General features: G+C 32.9%; 3 protein-coding genes across 3 annotated transcripts; all 3 read left to right on the top strand.

Moving 5' to 3' along the window:
- The first annotated feature begins 10076 nt into the window (after positions 1–10076).
- LOC149383696 (Putative thiol-disulfide oxidoreductase DCC) lies at positions 10077–11795 on the top strand. Its single transcript, XM_089629108.1, has 8 exons — positions 10077–10271; positions 10391–10530; positions 10658–10765; positions 10932–10988; positions 11118–11183; positions 11276–11336; positions 11424–11470; positions 11559–11795. Exons 1-8 carry the CDS (start codon positions 10130–10132, stop codon positions 11595–11597), a joined length of 660 nt encoding a protein of 219 aa, XP_089485234.1. The 5' UTR covers positions 10077–10129; the 3' UTR covers positions 11598–11795.
- A 4321-nt stretch (positions 11796–16116) lies between these two features.
- Positions 16117–18176, top strand: LOC149383695 (succinate dehydrogenase subunit 7B, mitochondrial-like). The gene is made up of 4 exons (XM_089628966.1): positions 16117–16276; positions 16345–16416; positions 16728–16830; positions 17835–18176. The coding sequence occupies exons 1-4, from the start codon at positions 16220–16222 to the stop codon at positions 17888–17890; spliced, it is 288 nt and encodes a 95-aa protein (XP_089485092.1). The 5' UTR covers positions 16117–16219; the 3' UTR covers positions 17891–18176.
- A 1811-nt stretch (positions 18177–19987) lies between these two features.
- Positions 19988–21958, top strand: LOC149383694 (LIM domain-containing protein WLIM1-like). Its single transcript, XM_089628917.1, has 5 exons — positions 19988–20335; positions 20875–20971; positions 21066–21106; positions 21182–21271; positions 21466–21958. Exons 1-5 carry the CDS (start codon positions 20198–20200, stop codon positions 21682–21684), a joined length of 585 nt encoding a protein of 194 aa, XP_089485043.1. The 5' UTR covers positions 19988–20197; the 3' UTR covers positions 21685–21958.
- The last annotated feature ends 434 nt before the right edge of the window (positions 21959–22392 follow it).

Below are 22392 nucleotides of genomic sequence, written 5' to 3'. Positions count from 1 at the left end.
CTTTTAAAGAATAGTCAATAGAATTTTTTTTTTCCCCAAAGATCTGGATATGCATCAGGTCTTTAAAAAAAAAAAAAAAATTTGTCATTAACGGTTTGGTAGAACGTAGAAGCGAAACTGTAGGCATATATCAAGCTTCATTAGCAAAAAAGTAGACCATCACTCAGAGTCTCTCTCACTCACTCTACAGAAGATTCATTTCCCAAACGAGTAACGACAAAGGCAACAATACAATGACGGCTTTGAGTAGCACCACCACCGCGATAGCGATGACGTCACAATCGAAAACCGCCACGACGCCGTTTCTTGCCACCACCACCAACACCAACGCATTCCCTTTCAAAACCCTAATAACCCGCAAATTCCCCAAACTCACCACCGCCAGATTCATCATCACCGCCGCCGCAAAAAAGAACTTCAACCCCAACCCCAAACCCTCCCGTGATTCCCCAAACCAGACCCTGAAATCCCGGCTCAGAAACGGCGGCGGAGAGCCTCTGTACGGAATATTCCTTCTGAGCTTCTCTCCGACGATGGCGGAGATCGTCGGGCTCGCCGGTTACGACTTCGCGGTGGTGGACATGGAACACGGCCCCGGCGGAGTCACCGAAGCTCTCCATTGCATCCGAGCCCTCTCCGCCGCCGGAACCCCAACCGTCCTCCGCGTCCCGGAGTCCTCCGCCACGTGGGCCAAGAAAGCCCTGGACCTGGGCCCACAGGGAATCATGTTCCCCATGATCGACTCCCCCAAAGACGCCAAGAAAGCCGTCTCGTACACCCGATTCCCTCCCCGCGGCGTCCGCGGCTCGGCCCACACCGTCGTGAGAGCCTCCAGGTACGGAATCGACGAAGGGTATTTGAGTAATTACGAGGACGAGCTTCTGGTGATGTGCCAGGTGGAGTCGGAGCGAGGGGCGGAGAGGGCGGCGGAGATCGCCGCCGTGGAGGGCGTTGACTGCGTTCAGATGGGTCCGTTGGACCTGAGCGCGAGCATGGGGTTTTTGTGGGACCCGGCTCACAAGAAGGTCAGGGAGGCTCAACGAGCCGCCGAGACCGCTGTCTTGGGAGTTGGTTCGGAAGCGTATCTGTCGGGTTTCGCGATGCCACACGACCCGCCGGAGGCCCTCGCGAAGAGGGGCTACCACATGGTCTCCGGGGCCGTCGACGTGGCTCTCTTTCGGAGAGCCGCCGTGGATGACGTGGCTAGGTTTCGAGCCTTGACCAGCGATGACAAGGACGACGGCGCTGAGAATGCTGGCGATGAAGAGGATGACAAGTACTGGAGTGAGTGAAACTCAATTGTCCATTGTTTGATTGCTTGCTTGATGATCATGTTTGGATTTAGTTATGGTGCTACGAATAACTAAGGGACGAGTGTTTCATTTTTCTAGTTAAACCCGTGTTTGTTTTGTACATCTTCCATTTCTTACCTGATGTTTGATTAGAGGAGAAGATTGAATATGAAGATCGAGAACTTGAAAATTCGAGGCGGGAAAAACCGCTAACCAGAAGTCGTGAGTTTTACCATTGTCGAAAAATGGATTACAAGCTTCTGTTTCACAGCATTGCAAGGTCAAAATGGCAACAACGCTTTGTTCGTGCCCAAATTTTGAGAATATTATACAAAATGTCATTGAACTTTTGAGAAAAAAAACAGACAAAATAGAAAAAAAATAATTGCATAGGTTAGACTCGTACGGACAAATACCCCAAAAAATCGCCACCTCGGCTTCACTAGAGTTCTTCTCCGTCATCCGAGATTCCAACATTGCTGGAAACAACCGCTTTTGGCAGCTGTTCAGCCGCCTTCGCGCGACTTCTGCCCTTTTGCCTCTCCTCTATAGACCTGTACCCACAGATCTATAGAGCCCTGGAATAAATTGCATATGCTCGAATATGATATTTGTAGTGTATGAACCTTTATAAGACCCCATTGCTCTTCTCAGTTCTCTTCTTCTATATATCATTTACTTAGTAATTGACAGTGCAAGTGTGTTGTATGGATTAATGTATCATGGGTATAGAGCCAAAATCTAAAATAATGATACCACACTGTAAATGATTGCAAAAGGGCTTTCGAATAGCATGCAAAAGAAGGGCATTGATTTTTTTATTTTTTTATTATTATTTTTTTTAAGGAAAAGCTCGGCGAACATTCTATTAGAAGACGGGTAAAATACTCGCAAATACAAATTCAGAATCACTTGATAAAAGGCACAACAACGATCTAGATCGGAAAAGATCTAACTCTAATTAAGTGTAATTTACCGCTCATTTTGACACGCTTCCAAAATGAGGAAAAACAAGAGGCACATAAAACTTAGAGCACATCTCCGGCTCTTTCAATAAACCATTCGTTGTTGGTGGAGAGATCCAACCAATCGTGGTTCGGCGACCATGGTGAAGAAGATTCTTCTGTCTGTATAGACAAAAATCTAACAAATTTTCCCAAGAGGAAATGTGGACGACAACTAATCCATCTCCAATAAAAGTTAAAACAAACATGATGCAAAAACTACTAATAAATTTGATAATAAACTGAAAAACTAAAATGATTTTATTAGTAACTAAACAATATGGTCTAGATTCCCAACCCAACTTCGCACCAACAAAAATTCATATGCCACTCTCTTAAACCCAAACAGTATCGATGATCCGAAGCCAGACAACGGGAGAGAAAAGTGGCTCTCATCCAGACTTACATTTGTTGAATTCTAACTCAAAACCAATTGGTGTCAAGCGGAGAGGTCCAATCGATATATAAACGCATGTCCATTCACACACGCAACCAATGTGCGACTTACCCACTTCAATACACTCTCTCACGCATAGCTTGACCAGGCCGAGTAATAACCTCCATCACGTTTCGCGTGGGCCGGGTCAAATTTAAGCTGTGTGAATGTACAAAGCTCTGATACCATGTTGAATTCCAACTCAAAACCAATTGGTGTCAAGTGGAGAGGTCCAATTAATATATAAACACATGTTCATTCACACACACAACCAATGTGAGATTTTTCAACTTCAATAACATTGACTTCACCGTAGGGTCGGCCCAACCCTTTGGCCACCTAAGCCATGGCCTAAGGCCTCAAAAGTTTAATGGAAAAATAGGCCAAAAATAGTCCCAATTTTTTTTTTTTTTTAAAAAAGACCTCAGAAATAAAACTATTATATACAAGACCCAATTTTTTTATAATATATTTATATGTTTTCAAAATAAAGGCCTTAAATTTTATTCTTGCCTAAGGCCTGAGAAAATTAACTCATTGCATTTATAAAAAAGTTGGTTTTAATTCTATACCTTCATCTCATTTTTCTTTTCTTTTCTATATATTTTTTCAGTCCAAAACATCAAAATTACTTATATGCCCATGTTTTTTTATTAAAAATAAAATAGAAAACTTGAAAACTCCTACTCTCCCTCCCGCTCAGACCTGGGGTAGTGAACTTGAGAAGGGTTCTCACTTGAGAAAGAGGAGAGACCATAGAGAGAACCCGACCACAGGAAAAAAAAATCCAGCTAAGATAGAGAGAAAGAGAGGCGTGGGGTGAGTGAGCGGATAGAGAGAGGACGCTGAGAAGATTTAAAGGGGCCCGAGAGACACCGGCGGCGCGCGGAGGACGAGGTGAGACACGGCGGTGCGCGGAGGACGAAGGCGGCGCGCGGAGGATGAGGTAAACTTATCTTTCAAAATATTTTCATTCCGCACATCGGAGGCAAACTTCTTAAGCAATTCCAATACTCGATCCATTGCTGGGTTCACCATAGGTATGTGCTAGATAAGTATAAAAATTGGCTACCAATCTCTTGAAAGTCCAACCGGTATGTGCTAGATAAGTATAGTTGTTATCTTCATTATCAGAACTATGTCTGTAACCTTTATCGTTAACTTTCTCATTTGGAAATTAATTTATGTTCTTGTGCTTTGATTCTAGAAATGTTTATAAGATAAATACTAATTTTTCGAAACTGGATACACGGGAGGGTGTATGTTTATTGATTGAACAAAATAGTGTAGTTACCACTTTTTGTTTCTCCTCCGTCTGGACGGAAATTGTTCACTATTTTATGGATTTGCTCCTTGATCATCATTCTAAAGAACATACAAAAACTTCATGTTGTAATTAATTCTTCCAATGCGTCGAAGTTCTGGTTCAAGCATTACTTTGTCATCGCGAAATAGAAGCTTCATTTACTCTGCCGACCTCATTTGTTTTCCTCTTTCTGGTTCAGAACTTAATTCAATCTTCTCAATTTGACATAATTGATTTAAGATTGTGATATATGTGCTTGCTTATGAATCTATTATAGCTATGGGCGTAACGATTATAGAACTTTTTTCAGCCACTTTCAATGTCACAGATCTTTCGATTGTGTATTGACATCAATCTACCTTGTGTAATCGTGCAGTGGAATTAGAACAACCGCCAGCAAACGGTTGGAGAGGAGCATTAAGTGTTTAGACATTTATATGAAAATAGTGGTATAGACTTCTGGAAATTGCATCTTATCATATTGTTAGTCATCTCAAATCTTCCATGTCTTAAATGGAGTATCGGTTTTGTATTGGTTTTATATTTAGGCATTGGTTCGAGTTTTCGCCAATCCATTATAGAAGCGGAAAAACAACAAGAACAAAATGAAGATAATCACGAAGAATCCACGGACGAAGAGAGTGTGGAGTACACGTACGAAGAAGAGAACGGAAATGATGATGGTTCAAATGCATTAGAGGAAGAAGAACATGAAAGTGACGACGATGAAGAGTCGTTAAATGATCGGATCATTCAGGTAAAAACACTTTTAATTTATTGCAAGAAAACGCTACTCACCAGTAGAATAGTATATATTGGTCAGTAGAGCAGATTGTGCTCCAGTCTACAGCTCGGTAGCCTACTCTACTGAACTGTAGAGTAAACAATATTAATAGAATAATAGTTTTTATTCTACCCGACCAAAGCAAAATTAAGAAAAATAATAATTATAACTTGTTTGCTACTATTCTTACGTTTTTTCATATCAAAGATTTAGATGCTATTTACAATGTCTATTTGTTAAGTAATCAACTTTGTGTTGTTTTTTTAACTTTTGTTTTTTGTAAACACGGGAACGGATTGTGGAATATATGCAATCAAATATATCGAGTTTGATTCTGCCGGAGTAGGCTTTGAAGATATAAACGATGCTCACTCTTTAAGAAGAAGATGGCCGTTGATATTTTTGAAGGCAATTGGGACCCTTGACTTGTATTTAATATATGTACTAGTTAAGTATATTATGTGTCTTGATACTTATTATTATTAGAAATTAATATGATGAACAAGTACTTGAGAAGGTATTTTGAAGGCATTAACGTTTTTATAGAAATGCAAGGTTCTACCGAGTGGTAGAGCTACTTTACTAGTCAGTAGTTTTAGTGGTTTTACTGAGCATTGGAGCCACTCTACTGGTAAGTAGATCAATATTACTACTGGTTCTACTGAACATTAGAGCTTTTCTACTGGTCAGTAGATCAATATTACTACTGGTTCTACTGAACATTAGAGCTACTCTACTGGTCAGTAGATCAATATTACTAGTGGTTCTACTAAACATTAGAGCTACTCTACTGGTCAGTAGATCAATATTACTAGTGATTCTACCGAGCATTAGAGCTACTCTACTGGTCAGTAGATCAATTAATTAGAATTAGATTCATCTATAATATATGTCCCATGATATATTTGATTAAAATTAGTGAACAATTAATTAGAATTAGATTCATCTATAACATTAGTGACAAATTTATTAGAATTAGTTAGTTTCATGTATAATACAAAGTCATATGAATAATTTAAAATTAATGAGCTTCATCTATAATATGTGTCCTATGATATATTTGATTAAAATCAGTGAACAATTAGTTAGAATTAGATTCATCTATAATATTAATTAGTGACAAATTTATTAGAATTAGTTAGTTTCATGTATAATAACAAAGTCATATGAGTAATTTAAAATTAATGAGCTTCATCTATAATATGTGTCCTATGATAAATTTGATTAAAATTAGTGAACAATTAATTAGAATTAGATTCATCTATAATATTAATTAATGACAAATTTATTAGAATTAGTTAGTTTCATGTATAATAACAAAGTCATAGTGTTTAAAAAAAATAATAATAACAATGTCATATGAATAATTTAAAATTAATGAGCTTCATCTATAATATGTGTCCTATGATATATTTGATTAAAATTAGTGAACAATTAATTAGAATTATATTCATCTATAATATTAATTAATGACAAGTTTATTAGAATTAGTTAGTTTCATGTATAATAAGTTTCGTGAAAAATAATAACAAAATCATATGAATAATTTTAAATTAATGAGCTTCATCTATAATATGTATCCTATGATATATTTGATTAAAATTAGTGAACAATTAATTAGAATTAGATTCATCTATAACATTAATTAATAAAAAAATTATTAGAATTGGTTAGTTTCATGTATAATAAAAGTCATATGAATAATTTAAAATTAATGAGCTTCATCTATAATATGTGTCCTATGATATATTTGATTAAAATTAGTGAACAATCAATTAGAATTAGATTCATCTATAACATTAATGACAAATTTATAGAATGAGTTAGTTTCATGTATAATAACAAAGTCATATGTATAATATAAAATTAATGAGCTTCATCTATAATATGTGTCGTATGATATATTTGATTAAAATTAGTGAATAATTAATTAAAATTAGATTCATATATAATAATAATGAAAAATTTATTAGAATTAGATTCATCTATAATATTTTTTAAATTTTATATGACTCTACTGAGCATTAGAGCTATTCTATTGGTCAGTAGATCAATATTACTAGTGACTCTACTGAGCATTAGAGCTACTCTACTGGTCAGTAGATCAATATTACTAGTGGTTCTACCGAGCATTAAAGCTACTCTACTGGTCAGTAGATCAATATTACTAGTGGTTCTACCGAGCATTAGAGCTACTCTACTGGTCAATAGATAAATATTACTAGTGATTCTACTGAGCATTAGAGGTACTCTACTGATCAGTAGGGTTTTGCATATTAAAAATTTAATATACAATATGAAAAAAAATTCACATTTTAAAATATACAATTTGAAAATTAAAAATTAGAATACTGATAATAAATTTAATATAGAAATTTACTATATAAATCTACTTTGTTCTACTGATATAACTATCCACTCTACTGCTCTACTGATCTATCTCTGGAACTCTACTGCTTAAATCAAACTCTACTGCTCTACTGATCTACTGCTCTATTGTTCTACCTCTGGAACTCTACTGCTCTACTGATCTACTGCAAATTAATCAGTATCGGTAGAGTTTGACGATCATCTTCAAGATTCGAAAATATTTTCCAATCAAAGTTTCATTGAGCTGGATACATATTTTTCTGGTTCAAATCTAACAAAGTTTTCAATTTAACACAACAAAATAAGTATCAAACTCGAAATATAAAAATTTCATTGATGAAATTACCTAAACACAAAGCCCTAGTTTGTTTAGGGCTTGAGTTTTTGCACCGTCAATACCGTCGCCATCGCCGGAACTAGTCTTCGCCACCAGAATGTCTTCCGCCCGAATGAAGCTTCACCTGATGATTGGTGTGGTGTGCCAAGCACGTAGGCTGTTTTTTTTTTTTTTTCAATATGCGTTCAGGAAGAGTGCTAAAAAAATAAGGTGTTTTTTTTTAAATAATAAAAAAAATGAAAAAGAGAAGGGTATATTTGAGAGATGAGGTATTATTTGTTTAAGAGAGGTACGGCATGAGACAAAATGTTGCAATTTTTAAGGGCAAAAACCAAAATCACCCCTAAGGCCTTGTAGTACCTTTGACGAGCCCTGTCTCACAGGATAGAGATGTTGAACTGGGATCGATGGGGAGGCGTTGATCTGAAAATATAAGGCCCAATGAGGTCCGAAGCAAAGATCGAGGATGGTTTTCGTCATAGAGCTTCATCCAGGAGCGACGGAGATGTTGAGCCACGTTCGCCAGGAGTAATAGATCGGGGATAGCCGGATCTGAGGGAACGCCTAAGATCGCCCATGGCTAGGGCGACACCAAGCTCCACCGAGCCACCAAGAAAAAAACCACAAATAACAGCAAATACCAAACGTTGAAGTGAAGAGCCGAACCTCCAAAGGCACAAATTGGCATTGAGGTAGGTCATCGGAGAAAGGCCTTGCTGGAAGAGCAACTCTGGATGCGGGGAAGGAAAGCAGAGAAGGAGCAAATCAACTAAAGTCTTAAAAAAGCATGCCTCCCCCGTAGGTCTTAGCCTTGCCACCGTTGAATGAGGATGATGGCCGGTGTCTAGGGATAGTGGGTGGCTTAGAGAAGAGATGGTTTTGAAACTCATAGTTTCGGAGAAAGACTTTTGGAGAGAGAAAAACGTTTGAAGAGCATTGATTTAAATTGAGAGAAATGTCTTTTTTCTCTTGAAAAAAATTTCTTTTAAATTAAAATGTTAAATAAATAAGGGTAAAATTAGGTTTCAAAAGAGTGTCAAGTAATATAAAAGGTAAAAAAAAATGTATAAACGACACCATTATATATATTTTAAATATACTTTTGTTATATTTGATTTTTTGACGTTTTCCCAATTTTCAAAATTTTCGTCATTTTACAAAAAATAAAATTATTGATCTTGATTCAAGGCACACATCAATTAAAAATAAAAACCCTTCATGTATACCGGACTTATCCATTATCCATTACATTTTAGAAGTGGGAAAACTTCTAACCAGGCTCCGCCACGTGGCACTGCCAATCGGCGACACGTGGCGGAGCCTGGTTAGATTTTTATTTTATTTTATTTTTTTTTTATTTTTACTTTTGCCTTTTGCCTGCCCCTTTTTTTTTTTTTTTTTTTTTCAACCCAAATATCAATATATTTTGTATAATTTTTTTATGTTTTTTTTTTGCCTTTTGCCTTCCGGTTTTTTTTTTTTTTTTTTTTTTCAATTTTGATTTTTTTTTTCAACCCAAATATCAATATATTTTGTATAATTATTTTTATGTATAATTTTTTTTTTTTTGCCTTTTGCCTTCCGGGTTTTTTTTTTTTTTTCAATTTTTTTTTCAACCCAAATATCAATATATTTTGTATAATTTTTTTTTATGTATATTATAATCATAATTACTAATACTATATCAATAACATATATTATCATTTTTTTCCGATCTTTAATTTTTTTTCCCTCTCACATCAATATATTTTGTATATATTTTTATTTCAACTTGAATCCTGGTGCCGTCAGGCAGCGACACGTGGAAGCCATTTTTTTTTCCTTCCGATTTTTTTTTTTTTTTTTTTTTTTTTACTTTCGATTTTGATTTTTTTTTTTTGCTTTCCAATATTAATTTTTTTATGTATATTATAATCATAATTACTAATACTATACTATACTATATCAATAACATATATTATCATTTATTTTTTTTCCCGACCTATGATTTTTTTTCCCGCTCTCATCAATATATTTTGTATATATTTTTATTTCAACTTGAATCCTGGTGCCGCCAGACAGCGACACGTGGAAGCCATTTTTTTCCTTCTGATTTTGATTTTTTTTTTACTTCCGATTTTGATTTTTTTTTTTTTTTGCATTCCAATTTTGATTTTTTTTCCCTTCCAAGCATCAATATATTTTGTATAATTTTTTTTATGTATATTATAATCATAATTAATACTATATTATACTATATCAATAACATATATTATCATTAATTTTTTTTTTCTGATCTTTAATTTTTTTTTCCTCTCTTATCAATATATTTTGTATAATTTTTTATTATGTATATTAATTTATTTCCTCCCTCTCTTATCAATATATTTTGTATAATTTTTTAATGTATATTATATTTAATACAATTAAAAGTCTTCCACTTATTTTATTCCTTTTTTTAACTAGTATCACAAAGAAGGCCAAACAAGAGCCATCAGTTCTCAAAGCATATATGGTGACCCAGAACTCGCCACGTGTCCCTCAGAAAACATAGAACAAAATTCGACATGGCTTATTCTCTTCTTCGTTAAACAACAACAAAAAAAAAAAGAAAAAGAAAAATGGCATTAAGAGGAGTGGCTTCATCCATATCTGCATCATGTTGCAGAAGAACACGAAAAGACCATTCTCTTCTTCTATTTGCCGATTTCAAGTCTCTCTCTGTCTCACGCAATTCCCGTCTTCCTAGATACCAATTACCTCGTAAGTTATTATTCTAACTTCTCTCTGTAATTTTCTTTTTCCCATTTTCATTTAGGCGGTGAATGTGGAATTCTTTTAATTAAATTGCTATTTTAAACATTTTTTTTTTTTTTGGGCAGGACACAATATTAGAATTCGCGCAGTTGCGAATTCTACGACTCCAAATAAAAAAGATGATAAATTATTATCATCTCCGCCACCTGAGAATTGGAAGATCAAGATGCTCTATGATGGTGATTGTCCACTTTGCATGAGAGAGGTACTAATTATTTTTATTTAATTTTTTTTCTTTAATTAACATATAATCAACAAAGTGAATGAATGAATAAATAAAAATAGCTTCTTGTAAGATTTTATGTTTCTTTTTATTAATTTTTTATTGGCAGGTGAACATGCTCAGAGAGAAGAACAAAAGTTATGGGACAATCAAGTTTGTTGACATTAGTTCTGAAGATTACTCTCCTGATGAGAATCAAGGCCTTGACTTTGAAACTGTGAGTTAGTATTGTAGTTTCTTATTACTAAAACCATAAAATCTACGTATTGTATTTGTATGAGATGTAATTTAATCATTACCAGAATTGATATACCAATCACATTTTTCTTTCACTCATTCCATTGATCAATTTTTTTTTTTTTTTTTTTTTTTTGGGGGTCTAGGCTATGGGTAGAATTCATGCAATTCTTTCAGACGGTACCATCGTCACCAACGTTGAAGTAAGTTCTATCTGATTCTCTTACAAATCAAGCCTTGGTTGAAATTTTTATAGTAAAAAAAAAAAAATAAAGACATAAATTAACATTTTGATGTTCCTTGAATGTGAGCTGATTATAAATGTTATCCAGGCATTTAGGAGATTATATGAAGAAGTTGGACTTGGATGGGTTTATGCCATAACCAAATATGAACCTGTAAGTGTTTTTATTTCAAATTAAATAAATTGATGGATCTTTGTTTGTTAGGATTTATATATAAAAAAAAAATGTGTTTCTTGTTTTTGAAGATTGGGAAACTAGCCGAAGCTGTTTATAACATTTGGGCTAAATATCGTCTACCGGTCACGGGTAATAAACAAGTCTAAATTTCGTCAAGATCTATTATATTCTAGACCGATTTTTCTAGCCGGCATTATAAATCTTTCAATCTTTTAGGTCGACCGGCCATCGAAGAGATCATGGAAGCTCGACGAAAGAAGAAGGTAAGATCTGTGGATTGGAAAACCAACTCAGTGCTTGTTTTGATATCAACTTTTTTTTTTTTGTGTATTTTTGTTTTTGTTTTTACAGACTGAAGTTTGTAGTGACAACAAATCTTGCAAGATGTGAGCTAGTCAATGGAGTTGTAACTTTTGTTTTTGGGGTGGCAGTTATTTCACCTCCAGAGATCTCAGTATAGTTTCATTGTCCAATGTATACTCTTTAACCTCACTCTATAGAAGAGAGGATGGTATGGTATGAATAATATTTCTATTTTTTTTCTTCTTAAGAATTTAAAAATATAAAGTTGGAATCTGATAACTTTTTTTTTTGTTAGGGAGGGCTTTATAAGCCAATGATACAAGATCGGATATTTACAAATATGAGGGGCTGAACAAAATATAAATATCTAAAAATAATTAAATGTGGGCATTGCACCCGTCGGTATTCGATCACGCGTACTCCCTTGGGAGGAGAGTGGTGTTACCACTTGGCCCAAACAAGCTTGAGTTGGAATCTGATAACTGTGTGATAACATATTATTCATCTTTTAATTGTTAAAGAAGTAGCTATTTTTTACTTCTCTTTTTTGCTTTTTCTTTATAAAACCTTATATTTTTTTTTTGTTCATTTGTATTTTCAAATTTATTTTTGTACATGTTCTTATAGGTTTATATTCTATAGTTATTTATTTATGTATTACTTCACGTTATGGGCTATTTTTCATTTTGAACAACCTCGACATGAGCATGGAAAATGTCAGTGATATTACATTTTTTTTTAAAAAACGAATCGCATAAATAACCTGTCTATTTATCTCAAAGATAGCTTTTTTCAGTTTGTACTATCATTATTCTTGATGTTTACAAAGAAAAAATTTAAAATTAGTTTACTATTTTAAGTTTCATTTAACATAATTTATAATTTACAAGTTTATTTATAAGAAAAATAATTACTAACGGTTTGAAAAATAATATTTTTGCAATAAAATCAATTTAGTCATTTTCGTAAACAATACTGAAAAATAATTATTTATGAAATATCCCCGACATGAGCCGACGTGCATATTGGACCTTAACAATAATTGGAGGCCGGAAAGATGTTCTAAAATCCAAGTCGAATGATCAAATAATGTTATTTGAACTTATTTAAAAAAAAAAAAGTTAACAGAATCACAATTAATCTTAGAAATAGTTGGATTAAAACCTAATAAAAGACATACGGCCTAACCAAAATATACTTTGATTTTGATTTTTACGCTTGTACAAAGAGCAATGCTATTTGTCCCGAGTCACGATGAGTGACGATCCACTCACGTGTTGACACGCGGCAACGAACTGCCACGTGTCAACACGTGAGTGGATCGTCACTCATCGTGACTCGGGACAAAAATCAATTCCGTTGTACAAAAGATGGACTACAAATACGAACTCCAGCGGAAGTCAAAGGCATGCACAATTAAAGAACATCCTATCATACGAAAAATATAATAATCAAAGTAGAGAAAATCAACCATCTAAGGGGATTAGACCAGCCTTCGTTCGGAAATCACTTCACAGACGTTGAATCCACACCCCATATGAATTTCATAATCATACGATATCTCAATTTTAGTTTACGACATTGTTTTATTTTATTTTATTAAATGTCTATTTCAATTCATTTTTTCAAATGATCGACAACCCAAAATACACCACCTGAATTTCGTGAGACAATCATTCACGCATATCACTAGTGTCCCCCCGCCACTAAATTCATTGCAAATTGAGCTTCTAAACTCCAAGTTTAAGATCAATTTTGATTTGGTCTTATGTTAAACCAATTTGTTAGAGCTTAGAATATGTTTTCTAGTTTTTACTTTAAGTATGAACATAAAATTGCAAATAAAAAATATGAGAAAATAGGATTGATTTGGACACAAATACCATTTTCTTAGCAGTAGATGTCTATGTTCCATTTAAAATAAAATTCATAATCAAAATCAATGCTTATTTTTTATTTTAGTGTAAATTTATAGGTCAACAAGTCCTATACCCGCGCGTTGCTGCGGTGGGGATGCTTTATGTATTTTTGCAATAATTTAATATATAGTAAAAAATATCAACAAAATATACAAAACTATGATATAACATAATATGTTTAAGTTATATTTAGATTACATCCATGAGCATTTTAATTAATAGATATAATTCGAATAAAACAAAAGCGGTTTGTATTACGCAATATAAATGCTAAAACTCTGTTTAAGAAACATTTTTAGGAATAATATATATTATATATATTCAGACCAAATTTATTTATATATGAGATAATATAACTGTCTATTTACATATTTATAGAATTTGGTAATAAGTGTATAATTCATACAATTGTGATGAACTTGTATGGGCAACATTGCAAACATATATATATATATATATATATATATATATATGTTTACTTTGTTAGTACTTAAAATTACAATCATACAAATAAATAAATTCTAATAACTAAAATTTTAAATGTAATTACTCTCCCTCTCTCTCTCTCTATTATAGTAATTTAATAATTTCGAAGCCCATTTAAACACAATTATCATGGCGTAAGCTTGGACCTGCTCACATCATAAATAATAAATTGATAAAGTATTAAATTATGAAAATGTAATTTTGTATGCTTAAGAAAATCAAAGTTTATCTATTCGAAAAAATAATAAATAATAAATTTTTCGTCACTTAAATAAAAAATAAACATATTATATTGTATGAAAATGATTATTTAGAGCACCAATTAAATATTTAATATAAATTTTACAACTCTTTTACACTATAACAAACATAGCAGATATATACAAATCGATAATAGATATATAATACGAAATTTATAATGAACTGTATTTATGTAACAAATGAGAATTATTTTTTTACCTTGTTATAGTTCATTAGAAAGTGTTTAAAATAATTAATAAAATATATCATTTTTCAAAAACTAAGTTATTATATTCCTTATTTAATATTTTATGCACTTAATTTTAATATAGAAATAATTATTTCTCGATCCGTTCATATCTCCTTTCCCATTTATATTTAGACATAATTAGTTTTAGGTTCAAAATCTTCTGATTATATTCGGTCCAGGCCCAAAATATCAGTCCATTCCTGAAACTTAAAAAATGACAGCCTCCTTTTAGTTGTTAGATAAAACGACAATCCTCACCATCTTACAATTTATATTTATAACCATTTGATAAAAGTTATCCTACGGCCCACAAATGTCTGAGATTTAAGAGTGCAAACAAACACAATTGACCCAAACCTAAATAGTTTATTTCTATCTCTCTTCCTCTTGACTAAAAAAAAAAGCCTCTGCCTTTTTCTCGTAGTCTCTCTCTCTCTCACTTTCACACACCGATTGTTGGTTTAATTAATGTCGATATTCAATCTCTTACAATTTCATAGTTTTTCATTATTTTCAACTATATTGATGCTGTGAATATTTGATTTGTTTCGATTCAAAAGAAAGTATGTAATTTATTTATTTTTTTCAATCTTGATCAGTTAGGGTAGGGATCTCTCTCTCTCTCATCCGAGTTCACTTTTCATTCAGTAGTTGATTTTTTTTTTTTTTTTAGGGTTTATCATTCAGATTCATATTTCTTTCCCTTATCACATTAAAATGAGAGTTTTGGGAAAGAAAAAGAACATGAAACTTTATTTAAAAATAAAAAATAAAAAAAATCGCCAGGATCCCTAAGTTGTATTATTATTTATTTGTATATGATATAGTTCTGAATATTTGTTATCTGGGAGTTGACATTAAAAATATGCCATGTTTTTATTTGGTGGTTTGATTGATCACGGAGCCGAGAAAAGAGATACTGCGGCCAAAGCTCTACATTTCTAAATATTTTATCAGAGTTAACAAATAACTATTTTTGTTGTATCTTGATAGTAGTTTTTATATTTGCATAAATAATCAGGAGAGATGTGATGATATTGACTATTGAGTCATCTTTAAAGAGATAAGATTAGAACGCGTTCTTTTGTTTTCTTTCACTCCTTTTCTATCCTTCACATCAGATTTTTTTTTTTTTTTTTTTATTGATTTTGACTATGTCAAAGCCCTGCTGCAAATACTCTTGTGTTTGAATGGTTCCTGTTTTTGAACTAAACAACCGGGGAAAATAAATTGTTAATTGTGTTCACATATCTGAAGAACAGAGGAAGAGGAAGGATGCTACCGTCTCACGGTTATTAGTTTCTTTTATTCATCGAAGGTGATGTATAGTTAAAGCAATACTATGTATATATATATATAGTATTTTAGCGAACTCAAATAATCATATTACGACTGTTCTGGAGATCTCGAGAATACATGATCTCAATGGACTCATCAAACCTCTCGAGACTATTCTGGAAATCTCGAGAGTCTGGAGTATAATAATAATAGGAAAAAGATAAAAATGTTTAAATTATTATATATTATAAAAGCGAAACCCGATTCAAACAGTGAAATCGGGGTTTTGCTTTATATATATATAATAATGTGATAGAAATACAATTTTTTTTTATTATAACTATGAGAAAAGATAAAAGAGGAATAAAAAAAAAATTAAAAGCAAAAAAACAGGATGTCATATATAAAAAAACGACACAAGGAACAGAGAAAACGACATACAATATTAGCCCAAAAATTGGGGGCGAATTGGACTTCCAAGTTTTGATAGACAGATACACTAACACCTCTCTCTCTATCTCTCTCTAGAATCATCGATGGCGTTCTTCCTCAACAAGACCACGATCGGTTCTCGCTTGAGCACTCCCTTTCAGGTATCCTCTCTCTCTCTCTCTCTCTCTCTTTGTGGCATTTTAACCCTTTTTCCTCTTCCAACAACTAGGGCACTCAAAACGATGCGCTTTCTCTCACGCGACGCCAATTTCACATCCAGCCAGGTCCACGCGAGCAAGCTGTAAGTCTCTTTCTCTTTTTTCGCTCCTCTCGATTACTGTTTCTTATTCGATTACGGTCGGATCATTCCAAGATTTCTCTCGATTGCTGTTTCTTATTCGATTCCGCTCGTTAACTACTTATGTTGATTTCATGGAAGCGAGTAAAAAAAAAGTAAATTCTCACGCTATCTTAGGTTCATTTGAGCATTCAAAGAGTTTGTTTTGAAGTTCTTAAAGCGATTCATCGTATTATTGATTACAAGCTTCCGCTTTCGATTCCACGTTGTTGTAGAATATTATTGTGTTGATTTAGATAGTACTTGGTTTGCAGCTTTTGGCTGAAGACCCGTCGTTAAAACGGTTCAAATCGCATAAGAAGAGCGTGAGAATGGTTAAGAAAGTGGGAGATGTTCTCACTGTTGTTGTCGTTGCAGGTAATGCACATGCTTTTGATTTTAGAAAATTCACTTGTCATTCTATTCTCAGTCTATTTGTTATATATTTTTTTTAATTGCTGTCTCGAGGCTTGTATACAATATTTTATAGAGTTCAGGACTAGAATTCTTGACTCGTCTTTTCAAAAAATGTATCGAGTGTCGCGAGAGATCTCAACACAATCGGCTTTGTGAAAGTCCTTACTTAATCATATGCTGAAAAGACCTATGAGTAGAGCACTACAGTCATGCAGCGAATTTCAATAGTTGTCTCTAGGTCGAGAATATGAAGAACCCTGCCTCTTGGATTAAGTCATATTTTTCTTGGCGAAAACAGAAAGCAAATTGCTTTTAACGGTCATGCATTTTTCTGGTACGAAAACAGATGTGCACTTTTTGTGGTAGACCAGACATGTTGTGTACGAAGTCTGGTAGCTTAAGACCTACTCTTGAGATTGGACTCGTTCCAAAATCTGATCTCTCCTAGTTCAGCACATAGATAAAGTGGAGAAAAGGAACAACTCGATTAGTGTGTAGGTTTTATTATTGTATTATGCTGTTCTGGATCTAAGTTAATCTCATCCAAATGGTATTACGTTTCTATCTGAAAACGCGTTTATCTCTTTAGCTAGCCCTGCCTTATCAATGTCAATCAGTTTTTCCAATTTCTCTAGTGACACAAGACACTTAAAATCCCACCAGTACTAACTTCATCCATAATAGGAATCCTGAAAGGCTTTGATGCATAAGCAATGCAAGCACAAGATGTCATGTAATTTAACCTTTTTTTTTCCAACAAAACCAAACAAGATAATTTCCATTCATCTTTGCATGTAATTTTTAGTTTTTGTGAGTCTAGTATGGTCTTACTTTGTTAGAAGATGCTTTATTGCGATTTGGGTGGCTGATAATCTTTACTCTCTCATATATTTCTTTGGCTTTTGCTAGACTGAGCAATGTATAGAATCTTCCACGTTATAATCTATTTTTATGGCTTGTTTCAGGCTGCCTCTACGAAATATACGTCAGAGCAACAGCAACAGGAGAATCCGAGAAATAGGCCAATGAATGATATATTTTTTTTTTGCCATTTTTCTTTGTGGCAACAATAGTAGGTTATTCTGATTCTGAATAAGCATAGAATAAAAGGGTTTCTTTCCAAGTTGATTAAAAGTTTGCATTAGCGGGTTTATACGCTCGTTGGTCGTGCAATGGAAACATTTTTAAGTTTTAATCGAACGTCATTTACATTGTATCTTGTATGTTGCTTTGATTTGGTTTGGGATTTTGAGGATTTAAGTGCTTGAATTTTTGTCACATTTTGTGAATAAGAGAGACATCAGATATTTGGTCGCTTACAATAATAAGTTAGATTTGTTTTAGTCAAAGATGAAGTTTTTAGGGCAGTGGTGACCAGGATGGGGTTGTTTACAGATAGCTTCCATGTGACATCAGAGACACAGATCTGTAATTAATTTAAATGGGACAGTGTAAGATGACTAGGATCTTCTGGTTTTTCTTAATGGTGTTACGCTGATATCTATTTATTTAAAAGTAAATTTAGGAACAAGTACATGAGAGCTTAGGCTTTGATGTGATCAGTAAGGAAGTTGAAAATATCCGGTGAGCATGAAAGACACGATATGTTTATTAAAAATATTTAGAATAAATTTAATAAAATGCATGAATGCCCACCAATTGTGACCGTGGCTAGGTCACTATGTTGTTGAATTATTACATTAATGATATAGAAATGTGGTAGGGTTATCAACTTTTATTCAAAAAAAGTGACTCATCGCCTATGCACTTAATGGACAAATAAATCTGTATTCATCTTATCAAATTCAATAACCAATCAAATATTGTCAACTAATATTTGTGTATTGGTATTGGCGATAATAAAAGTCGGTATAAGATTTGGTATTAATGTTACTCATTAGTCATTATAATAGTATGTGAAGTTGGAATTGTATATAACACAACTTTCGGTTCAAAAGTTGGCTGGCTTGAAGATTTGGAAAGTACTTTCATAGATAATAATGTTATTGAAGACTCTAGTGTAAGCATGTACGATTTATAATAGATGGAAAGTTAGAGATGACCAATTTTCAGTTCCAGAGCTTAATTTCAAAACTTATCATATTATTCCTTTTCAGCCTGTTTAATTATTCATTATACAGTACTTTGTTTTGAGTTTATTGAAATGAATGTATGAAAGAAAGAAAAAGTGGACGAAGCATAATTTTCCTTTATTTTGAATTTTGTGAGAGCCTTTATTTGAAGATGCAATATTTGATCTCTTAACTATTATTTTACCCAAAGTTTTTAAAAATGATAAAATTAGCTAAAATTTTAATTTATAACTATAATTTGATACTTTATATGTATTATGTATTTATTTATAAATTAGTAAAAAAAAAATATTAAATCAAATACAACTCATAGTTGAAAAATAAAAAATTATTTAAAACTACTTCAATAGATTTCACAATATTTTACATACAAAAAAATGCACTTTTTGCCATATGCCATATGTAATACACTGATAGACCATTTGTGGGAGAAATATTCAAATTCTTAAGTATAAAATTATTTATTTGTATAATCAATTAATACGTTGTGGTGTGTTTTATTTACTTTTATTATGAAATGTAATGCTTTAATTTACATATTTTGTTTTCGATCAATAAATTATCATATTTTGGTAATGAAGGAATAAATTTTCATTTTTTTGCCTTTCGGACATATTATTAATAATATAATGTATTTAGATTAATACGAACAAAATTAATTTTGTTTGGTAAATTTGAAATATATAGAAATAATAATGGGTTAAAACTAAATTATAAAAAATTACAGCGGGAGATGATATACTTAAGATATTATTTGAAGAATATGTAAAATAAAGATGAAGTACATATAAAAATACTATTAATTGTTGTAAAGATGTAAAATAAAGATGAAAAATGAAGATGAAGTGTGATTAAGGAAAGGAAACCACCTCTGACTCGATTACCAAATGACGATGTTACCCCTCCTAACGTGTACAGCTAAAATGTTCAGTGGTTGGTCTAAAATTCCAATGCCAATTATAATCAATGCGATGATAAATAAATCATAGGCAAAAAAGGAATAAAAAAAAGGCATTAATATTTCATTATAGTTTCTTTCCTTGACGATTTCTGAGCTGTAATATTTGAACTCAATATTTGAAAAACCAAAAGGCGACACATAATAAAAGTGAAGGAACATATAGTAGTTTGTGGGACTTGTAATTTTGTTTTCGAGTGATACAAAAAGTTGGGTATATTGGGTTTTGATTTGTCAGAGAAAGAGAAAGGGCAGAGAGAGAGAGAGAGAGAGAGAGATGGGAGTTTTTGGAGGGACAACACAGAAATGCAAAGCATGTGAGAAAACTGTGTATTTGGTTGATGAACTCACAGCAGATGGCAAAGTTTATCACAGGACTTGTTTCAGATGTCACCACTGTAAACGAACTCTCAAGGTAATATATAATCAAATTATCCATATGTATGTATATATATATATATATATATATATATATATATATATATATGCCATCATGTCGTATATGTGTTCCTTGTCTCTTTTTCATATGTATCAAAGAAAATTGATTTGGATTTGCTTACATGGAATAATTCTGATCTATAATATAGGTGTTGATCATGATATATTGTATAGTATATCTAATCATTATTGTATATATTGCAAAATTTATAGACATAACTATAGATCATATGTATATATATATATATATATATATGTATATGTATTTCTGTTTAGCAGCTAAGCTAACTAATGATTTTGAGGAATCTGAGAAAGAAAATAAAGATAGATTTCACACTGTTCTTTCCTAAGATTGACCATATTAAGAATAGAGCCTATATTATGAATATCAACTACACAGAACAACAAATTATGTGTATAAGCTTGTGTGCTTTTCATTACAAAAAAAAAAAAAAAAAAAAAAAAAGCTTAAAAAAAACTGAAAATTTACCCGTAAAATCTTATCCAACTTTGCAGCTGAGCGATTATTCGTCGTTCGAGGGAGTTTTGTACTGCAAGCCTCACTTCGATCAACTCTTAAAGGTGACTGGAAGTCTTAATAAAAGCTTCGAAGGTAATATAAAATGACCTATCTTTAACCTTGATTTAAATAAATAAATAAAAATTGTTGTAGCTCAATCCTAAAGTTGCACATGGCTCTTAATTAGGTACTCCGAAAATAGTGAGAGAAAGATCAGCCGATCGACCGGTACGTTAAGAATTCTGTCTCTTTCAAAACCTCAAAATTTAGATTAATAATTTTGAGATTATAAATTCTTTACAGAGCCAAACAAATACAAGAGTTTCACGCCTATTTTCGGGCACTCAAGAAAAGTGCGTGGCTTGCAAGAAAACCGTCTATCCAATTGAGAAGGTAATTAATTAAGTTAACAAATGAAAAACGTTTGATGGTCAAAAATCGTAATCTAATTTGTCAAATGTGTGAATTGAGATACATTTTGTTACTGATTGACTATGATCAAATTAATTTCATTAGACTCGGAATAATTAGGCATTAACCGTGGCACATTTTTATCCTTGCAAAAATAAAATAAATTTTTTTATAAGGTCGCGGTCGATGGTACATCATACCACAAGGTGTGCTTCCGGTGCACCCACGGAGGGTGCGTGATAAGCCCGTCGAGCTTCGTCACGCACGATCAGCGCCTTTACTGCAAGCACCACCACTCTCAGCTCTTCAAAGTCAAAGGAAACTTCAGCCAATTCAACAAACACCAAGAAGTCAAAGTGGAGGTCAACACCGTCGAGAAGATAATAGCCGAATGAAAGTTTGAAACAAACATTATTTTTTTTTTTTTTGTTTCGCTTATGAGGCTTTGGTTGTGGTTTTATATACAAAGGAAAAGAAGAGAGTATTAAAAAAAAATGTTTACTTGTTATACTACAAGAGTCAAGACTAGTCTTTTTGTCTGTAATATTTTCTTTGATGGCTTTCATTCGTTTGTGAACATAATGCAGGAATATTGTTTTTCTGTTTGAATCTAAACATACACAAACTTTTATTTGTAAGAAAAATGAAAGAAAGCTGTTTTGTGTCTTTTTTTTATTTTTATTTTGGGTTACTACACAAGAATGTCCCAAGTTACAAACTAGCAAAAGAGAATGTCTGCCTCGGAAGTTTGTGAAACTGAACGTTGCCATGATTTGTCTCTATCAAACCCAACCAGTTTCAAAAAAAAAAAAAAAAGGACCCGATTATGCCTAAAACTGAGAGCATAAAAAACGCCCACAAGGATTCACAAAGCCCTGACAACTTTATCTTGCAATCTATCATTAGTAAGGTAACCATAAAAATTGCATTGTAAAATTGTGGTTTTTCTTAAGGAGAGGTATCCGAATTATTTTAGGCCGAAGGGTGGCTAGGTTTCCGGGACTTAATGCTTAAACAAAGCTCTTCTCGCCAAGACCGTTTGGCGGGTTCTTCTCTTTCCAGATGCCCTTGCCTCTAGGGTCCTCAAAGGGAGCTACTTTCCC

The sequence above is a fragment of the Urtica dioica genome, chromosome 10 (assembly GCF_054948205.1).
Source record: "Urtica dioica subsp. dioica isolate 48M chromosome 10, U.dioica_male_clone48M_v1_H2, whole genome shotgun sequence".
Lineage (NCBI taxonomy): Eukaryota > Viridiplantae > Streptophyta > Magnoliopsida > Rosales > Urticaceae > Urtica > Urtica dioica.
This window is presented reverse-complemented; position numbering and strand designations above follow the sequence as displayed.

What these genes read in the sequence shown, in the direction of transcription:
- LOC149383696 (XM_089629108.1), top strand. Translation starts at nt 10,130, where the DNA reads ATGGCATTAAGAGGAGTGGCTTCATCCATATCTGCATCATGTTGCAGA. An exon ending in GTCCACTTTGCATGAGAGAG is followed by an intron (nt 10,531 to 10,657) that starts GTACTAATTATT and finishes TTTTATTGGCAG; the next exon opens with GTGAACATGCTCAGAGAGAA. An exon ending in ATATCGTCTACCGGTCACGG is followed by an intron (nt 11,337 to 11,423) that starts GTAATAAACAAG and finishes TCAATCTTTTAG; the next exon opens with GTCGACCGGCCATCGAAGAG.
- LOC149383695 (XM_089628966.1), top strand. Translation starts at nt 16,220, where the DNA reads ATGGCGTTCTTCCTCAACAAGACCACGATCGGTTCTCGCTTGAGCACT. An exon ending in GCTTGAGCACTCCCTTTCAG is followed by an intron (nt 16,277 to 16,344) that starts GTATCCTCTCTC and finishes TCCAACAACTAG; the next exon opens with GGCACTCAAAACGATGCGCT. An exon ending in CAGGTCCACGCGAGCAAGCT is followed by an intron (nt 16,417 to 16,727) that starts GTAAGTCTCTTT and finishes CTTGGTTTGCAG; the next exon opens with CTTTTGGCTGAAGACCCGTC.
- LOC149383694 (XM_089628917.1), top strand. Translation starts at nt 20,198, where the DNA reads ATGGGAGTTTTTGGAGGGACAACACAGAAATGCAAAGCATGTGAGAAA. An exon ending in TCTTAATAAAAGCTTCGAAG is followed by an intron (nt 20,972 to 21,065) that starts GTAATATAAAAT and finishes GCTCTTAATTAG; the next exon opens with GTACTCCGAAAATAGTGAGA. An exon ending in AAAGATCAGCCGATCGACCG is followed by an intron (nt 21,107 to 21,181) that starts GTACGTTAAGAA and finishes AATTCTTTACAG; the next exon opens with AGCCAAACAAATACAAGAGT.